The sequence below is a fragment of the Eimeria maxima genome, genomic scaffold, assembly GCF_000499605.1.
Source record: "Eimeria maxima Weybridge genomic scaffold, Emw_scaff708, whole genome shotgun sequence".
NCBI classification, from domain to species: domain Eukaryota; phylum Apicomplexa; class Conoidasida; order Eucoccidiorida; family Eimeriidae; genus Eimeria; species Eimeria maxima.
The window spans coordinates 11,277-18,180 of record NW_013566705.1 but is presented as its reverse complement, the minus strand read 5'-3'; the positions used below and the strand labels follow the sequence as shown (position 1 = coordinate 18,180).

At 49.3% G+C, this 6,904-nt stretch overlaps 2 protein-coding genes across 2 annotated transcripts; both read left to right on the top strand.

Annotated features, from left to right (window-relative positions):
• Positions 1-1,661: 1,661 nt before the first annotated feature.
• Positions 1,662-3,102, top strand: EMWEY_00041510 (60S ribosomal protein L10, putative; the record flags this gene model as incomplete). The annotated part of the gene is made up of 4 exons (XM_013482676.1): positions 1,662-1,868; positions 2,240-2,336; positions 2,515-2,618; positions 2,857-3,102. 4 exons carry the CDS (start codon positions 1,662-1,664, stop codon positions 3,100-3,102), a joined length of 654 nt encoding a protein of 217 aa, XP_013338130.1.
• Positions 3,103-4,951: 1,849 nt separating this feature from the next.
• On the top strand, positions 4,952-6,668 carry EMWEY_00041500 (glycerate kinase, putative; the record flags this gene model as incomplete). The annotated part of the gene is made up of 5 exons (XM_013482675.1): positions 4,952-5,068; positions 5,339-5,538; positions 5,693-5,814; positions 6,213-6,246; positions 6,509-6,668. 5 exons carry the CDS (start codon positions 4,952-4,954, stop codon positions 6,666-6,668), a joined length of 633 nt encoding a protein of 210 aa, XP_013338129.1.
• Between the last annotated feature and the right edge of the window lie 236 nt (positions 6,669-6,904).

Here is a 6,904-nt window from a genome sequence, read left to right as displayed (position 1 = left end):
TATATATATATATATATCAGGGTATTCACCAACGTTTTCGCTTATGGTATATATTTGCTACGTTAAGCCATAGTACGCTAGTCCGCAAAAACACCAAATAGTTCTTTCATGTTCGTATCCTTGAGGACCCTCCGTCAGGTGTTGCAAGGACTGACGATCAGGTTTGGCAAGTTTGAACCTTGAAGAGAAAGCAGCGTGAGGTAAACAGAGTGTTTTAACCTTGACAGATCGGGGAGAGCATTTTCAAGCAAACAAACAACGGTGCTTTATCGAAGTTTTTGCTAACTGAGAGAGCATCAACCCAAATGTTGGTTCACTGGCATCGGTCAATAATTATTTGCATACAAACGCAAACAATTTTATGGTTTAATCGAGTACAAGTCCACAGTAGACGTCCAAAAGTTCCGAGGTCTCCTATCTTACTACTGCAAATTCATTCTTGTTGTGGCCAGCATCCTCGCCCACGTAGCGGAAGTACTGAACAAGGCAGTCACAGGGTGGGTTGATGGCCACTGCTCGCTTGGCATTGGCAGAGCACACTATCGGTGTTGTGCATTCCAGCTGAACGACATCCATGTTTCGTGTCGCCGTAGTTCATCAGGAGCACTCACTGACCTCCACAGCACAGCGTTGTGCTCACGATTGCAAATGTGGGTGCGAAAACCAGATTTGCGCCTATCATCGTCACGAGTATACTGCTAGGCCCTACAGGCTGTGAACTAGATGCGCTGAAAGGGGTGAACGATACACTAACGCAGTGGATAAAATGTACCCAACCACGGTCCCCAACAAATGTTTACACAGCATGTACCAGCCAAAAGAAACAGTCGTCCGTCCTAGTTGCGTTGCAATGCGTGACACCTCGTTCCCAAGAGCTCCCGTCGCCTGAGCCGCCCAGCTCATCATGTCAGAAAACTGGGCAAGCTGTTCAGCTGCGTTTAGAGAACTTTACTTCTAAGTATTGGGGCTTCACGGTAGATCACATTAGCAATCCGATCAGACGGAGAACCCGACTTCCACAAAGGACGAAATCCTATCATAAAGCCCTGAAGTAATCCGGGTCTCCCCTCCACTGTGCGAGGAATTAATAGGCTCTCAAGCGCCCCCTCAATTTTCTGTTACTTTTTAAAACCAGGCCAAACACAAACGCGGTAGATGGTGTTACTGCTGAGTAGTGCAATGAGACTGCATGGAGCTTCCCCGGCCGGCCCCCGCACCAGGCTGGGAACAGTAATCTACTGTATAAGTATGCATTCTTTCCCTGCTTTCAAAATGCCGGTAAGCTCTTTAAATACTCTATTTTTCTACACAACGGAAAGGGCAAGTTTTTACCCATAGAAGCTTCTAGAAAAACGCCCCACAGCCAGAGCTGCAATCACGCTTGTGGTAGCCCCAAGCGCAGCGGTAGCGGCTGCTGCTGTGAAGGAGGGGTGATGCGCGCGGGTGAAATGCAGACATACTTTTGTTGAAGGCAGAAGGTGGTTAAAGAAGAGTTTGCAGCTGCAAATATCTAAAGCAGCTGCATTGTCTGCCAAGGGTGCCCGTAGTAACCCCATCCCCCCCCCCACACGCGCACTGTTTCCATCTGCGGTTTCCTCTTCACCTTGTGGTCGGCAGCTGCTTCTTGGTTTTGTTTTGCTTTCTACTTTAGAACATTCACAATGGGGCGTCGTCCAGCTCGCTGCTACCGCTACTGCAAGAACAAACCCTACCCCAAATCCCGCTTCTGTAGGGGTGTGCCGGATGCCAAGCTGCGCATTTATGACGTGGGCCGCAAGAAGGCAGACGTAGATGAGTTCCCAGCTGTAGTCCATTTGGTCTCCGATGAATACGAGCAAATATCATCAGAGGCCCTTGAGGCCGCCCGCGTCTGCGCCAACAAGGCAAGTACACCAACCAACAGCTTTATTTGCATGCAGTGATGCATTCTCTGTTTTGCAAGTTCCGTACTTGCATGATTTTTCTTTTTGGGGTAGACAATCGAATGTGAATCTTCAGGTGTGCTTGTGTTCATCGGTTTCTTTGCTTTTGCACGTATGCTTATGTGATAATACGCTATTTTCCACCCCTGCGTAAGTGTTGAAATTGAGGTGGAATCATAGGTGGCAAGCCTGTTGGTGATGTTCTTACCGAGAAATAATAACGTTTTCAGTTGCAGGCCCGTGTTGCTTGCTGTAACTCGAACGGTTTGGATTTCACTTTGGAGTGTGCGGTGACTTTCCGGTTTGTTGTCCTTCAGTACATGATTAAGCACTGCGGCAAGGACAACTTCCATTTGCGTATGCGGGTTCATCCTTTCCATGTTCTCCGCATCAACAAGATGCTTTCGTGTGCAGGTATGCGCTTACCACAACGAGGTTGCATGACCGGCCGTATTTGCGTTTTGCGACTGGCTGCTGCTCACCGGCTGCTCCTCCTGATGCTTCCGCACTGCATGGTTACCATTCTTCCGCGACTGAAGTAGTTCGACAGTGTTCTTGTGTGCACCGGTTTATGTGTGAATTTGTTACTTAGGGGCTGATAGGTTGCAGACAGGTATGAGAGGGGCTTTTGGGAAGCCCACGGGTTTGGTGGCTCGTGTCAATATTGGCCAGATCCTCATGTCCATTAGGACCAAGGTAGGCAGGGTCACACCGCGGCGTTCCCAGCCTGGTTTTCCAGCTCGGTGTAGTGATATAGGGCTGTTTGTAGTGGCAAGCACTCCAGTTCACGGTGCGCACAGCGGCGCATCAGCAGCAGACCTTACCCTGTTGCGGCTAATGATGGTGTTTATTGCCATGTGATTTATTTTAAAAACTGACATATGGCATGCTATTTTAGTAATTCCGATTGCTGTCTTTCATTGTCCATTTGTAGGAGTCGACGGTCAACATTGCTACGCTGGCCCTTCGCCGCGCTGCCTTCAAATTCCCAGGACGCCAAAAAGTATTCACATCGAACAAATGGGGTTTCACTCCCTTCACCCGGGAAGAATACAAGAAGTGGCAGGCAGAGGGCCGCATCGTGTCCGATGGCGTCTGCGCAAAATGGCTGGCGAAGAAGGGGCCGTTGTCAGACACCTTCCCGTTGGCCAAGGATATCCACCTTCCTGTGGAATGCTGAATTCCGCGTCAGCCCAAGCAGCGCTTCACCCGTAGACCTGCAACTAGTGCGAATATTTCACTGCACGAGCGGCTGCCGCGATGACAGCGACAGCCAAACGCTGTGGCATTTGCAACGACATAAGGCTTGAAGCGATATATTGTGAGCAGTTTTTGTGCGTACGCATCCTGAGAAGTCTAAGGACCTTTGGAGGGATGTTCAGTCGCCGAAGTGATGACGCGTAGCTATATGGCCGTGTAGTGAAGTGGTGTCTGTATTGACACGCCGAGTCGTTTACCAGCTGTTTAGTGTTGATTATGCTTTAGTGTAGGCATCAGGTGCAACGGAGGTAGCTAAGTTCGGGGGGTATTGGGGAGGGGTGACGGTGGCAGGGGCGGTCGAGTTGTTGGATTCGATTCCAGGCACATTTAAACCCGCAGTTTAGTTACTCACTTAGGTTAGCTCTTCGCCTAGGTAGTTCACGGTGTTTCACTAAGGAAGCGCAAGTGAGGAGAATTCGTTGTCCGGTGGTTCACGGATGGACGCGGTTTGGAGGGTGGCGGGCGGCCGAATATGCCTGCCGTAAATGACTTTTTCCGTTAAGAAGGTTAAAACATTCTTTTGGATATTTATCTATAGTGTTATTTACACATCTGCAATGGTAGTTCTTGCAGAGCTGTTGCTCCTTGGTTGGAAGCTGCCGCCAACTGCGCCGTACCATGCCGGTTCGTCGGCTCCAGTTGGCTCCCACTGCGTCCTGCAGTTTGGTGTGCTATTTTAGTTGTGGTTTACATTTTCTTGCATTGAATCGCGTAGCAGTTTCCATGAAGTTAGCAACACTCCCTCTAGAACCCCTGCTTCGCCATAGAGCGCATGTCTGCTGGCTGGGGTTTTTCATTCCGGTGCAGAAAAACCCATCACCTCCAAATTCCAACCCGAATTCCTGAGAATATAAAAGTCTACCTTCGTGTATAAGGGCTATCTACACCTTACGTTCCGGCGATCGAAGGCAAAGGAGATGGAGAGGCAGTGCGTACGCGCGGTAGACGCAAGTGAAGCCAGCTTTCTTCCTAGAAGAATCTGTTGACTAGCTATCCCTCCCCCGTCCCATATTAGTAACAATACGTGTATGCTTTGCCGAATTATTTTACACTGGATCTCCCCGTCTCCCCCTTCTCTTGCAACCAGCTTGTTTGTGTGCTGCTCGCCCCTTTTTCTTCCATTACGGACAGAACTGGCGTTCTTGAGAAGCTCCTAGGAGAGGCTGCTGAACCAGATCGGGTAGCCGTCATTGGCGCCTGCTCAAGAGCCCGCGACCGATATCCCCATGCAGCTGGCACGGCAGCTTTCGCAGCTGGTACATCGGACGGCGGCAGAAACAATTAACGCCTCGCTTACGGCCTTGTGCTGAACCATGCATACCTGCATCCATGTTATTCTCCATGGGTTGTTATTCCTACCAGCTTACGTGGAGCACAGATGTACTCTTGCCGTATCTTCTTTAGCGCGGAGCTCATGCTCTTGCGTAGAGAAGTGTGTAATTGACCGCGACCGCGTCTGTAGCACAGCATTTGCCGTGATTTTGGCTTTTTGTGTTGAATAAGCAGCAAACGGTGATTGGCCCCTTACCCGCTGGATTGCGTTGGAAGCTGTCAAACGAAAGTCCCAATGGAATGGTAAGCGGGGCCACATTCTTGGAGCTCACCCCAACTGGTCAGCAGTGGAAAACAGTGGGCCCGCCTAGTATTTTGTACACCACTCTAAGGTACATGCATATAAGGATTTGGAATTCCAGGCTGTCTTTCCATTGTACTTGCGTGCGCTTGTTCATTTTCTCCCATGTTAATATTCTGTGCTACTTCGTCTGTAAATGCTCCTTCGTTCCGTTTGCCAAGCTGACCCACCAGTCAGTGGACGGTTGCCTATCATTGTCGGGATAACAGGACCACAAGGATGTGGCAAGACGACACTCTGTGCTTCCCTTCTAGTGAGATGAATTCAATTGGCCCTTGTCACCCACAATAGCCCCTTGGGTACAGCAGGCAGAGGGTCCCTTCCAAGTGCTTCGATATGTTTCCCCGCATCCTGCCCCGTCTGCTTCCCGTGATACTGCTTTTCCCTGTACCCCTTCCATCAAATATGCCACAACTCCCACAATGCTGCATTAGAGCCAAGAAAAGGAGCTCGTACTCCTTTGCGTGCAGCGCAGGCTTCGTTTTGGCAGCGTCATCGCTGTCATTATTGTTTGTGGCCTTAGGCTGGTCTTGGCGCCTTGGGCATTAAGGCTGCGGCGTCCTCTATGGATGATTTTTACTTGCCCACAAAATTTCTATCCCCTGTAGTTTTCTTGGGTGAAAACTGCTCTGGGCAAAAGCTTCTTCCTCGCCGGGGCCCTCCTGGCACACATGACATAAACCTTTGCCGCAGCGTGTTGGAGAGCATCAAGCAAAGAAAGCCGTATGCTTTTGTAGAAAATACACACCTACTGGAGAAGGAATAAGGCATTGTATATTCGTTGTTGTTGTGCCGTCTGTGGAGTATGGTTGATGAGGCTGGCCGTAGTTGTTGTCGCTGAGGTTTATGAGTTGCGATTGTCATGAAATCTCTGCAGGAATATCATGTTACCCAAGTACGATAAGAGCCAAATGAATGGAAGGGGGGATAGATCCAATGAAGCAGTTCTGCTGGATGCAACGGACATCGACGTGTTTCTTTTGGAAGGATGGATGCTTGGTAAGAGTTACGCTGCTACTGCTGCCTCTGCTGTCACCACAAGTACTGATGCTCCACAGTAGGCAGGCTTGCAGAGTACTTCCCGCTTTATTCCTAGCTCATTTTGCTTTTTCTCCTTAGAAGAGTCGAAGTACAAGTCTTACAGGTGCTGTTCGTAGCTCAAATATTACCATGTATCTTAACGAAACGTACGCAGTCGGTAGGAGTATACTGTTGTACGTGTGTATTTTGCGTTTTTGTCTCACGTGGTCAAGTGCAGTCGCAACTCCTTGTAATGTGAGCGCTCTTCCATAATCACGTAGATTTGTCTCCCTCTGTAGAATATGCTAGTACACGGTGGAGCATCTGGATAGGGAGGCTGTAAGATATTCAGTTGTATTTCTCCCTTGGTCCTGCAGGATTTCGTCATGTGGATCCTAAGGTGCTCACAGGGTGGAATTTTTCTGAACCGCAACGCGCAGAACTACATCAAGTTAACGAGTTCGTCAGATGCTGGCATTTTGTGGATGCTGCACCTACTAGCCCTGAAGCAGCTGCAGTTGCTAGTTGCTCACTTCCTTTTGCTGCTAACTGTCAGGCCTAATGGTTAGGGAGGTCTCCTAAGGGATATGCATCAAAAGCCGATGAGTACGTTAGAAAACGCGTGAAATGCGACTATTTTGAACTCCCGTGTGTTTTGCATGAGACACCGCAGATCGCTTAAGGACTACGAGCCTCTCTATGCGTACATCGACCTTTGGCTCGTCGTCAAAGTAAGCAACAGCAATAGCAGCTGCAACAGGTGCAGTAATAGCACGTTGCCGTCCTTCGCAACAAAAGCCTCCGAAACTTCCAAATCGGCATACTCACAGTAACGTGACGTCGACTCAAGGACCGTCTTCCTGTAACCTGTTTCATTTCATCGCTAGGTGGAAACGCCACAGTGGGTCTACAAATGGAGACGGCAACAGGAAGAGTAAGCATCTCGAATGCCGGCCCACTGTGAAATCCTACGAAGCACTGCAATACTGCTAGCTCTCGCTAGTGTTCAGGTAGCTCCAAAAAACAGGCACAGGCTTTTGTCTTACTTGCTGGCGTTGCCGCAGAGATA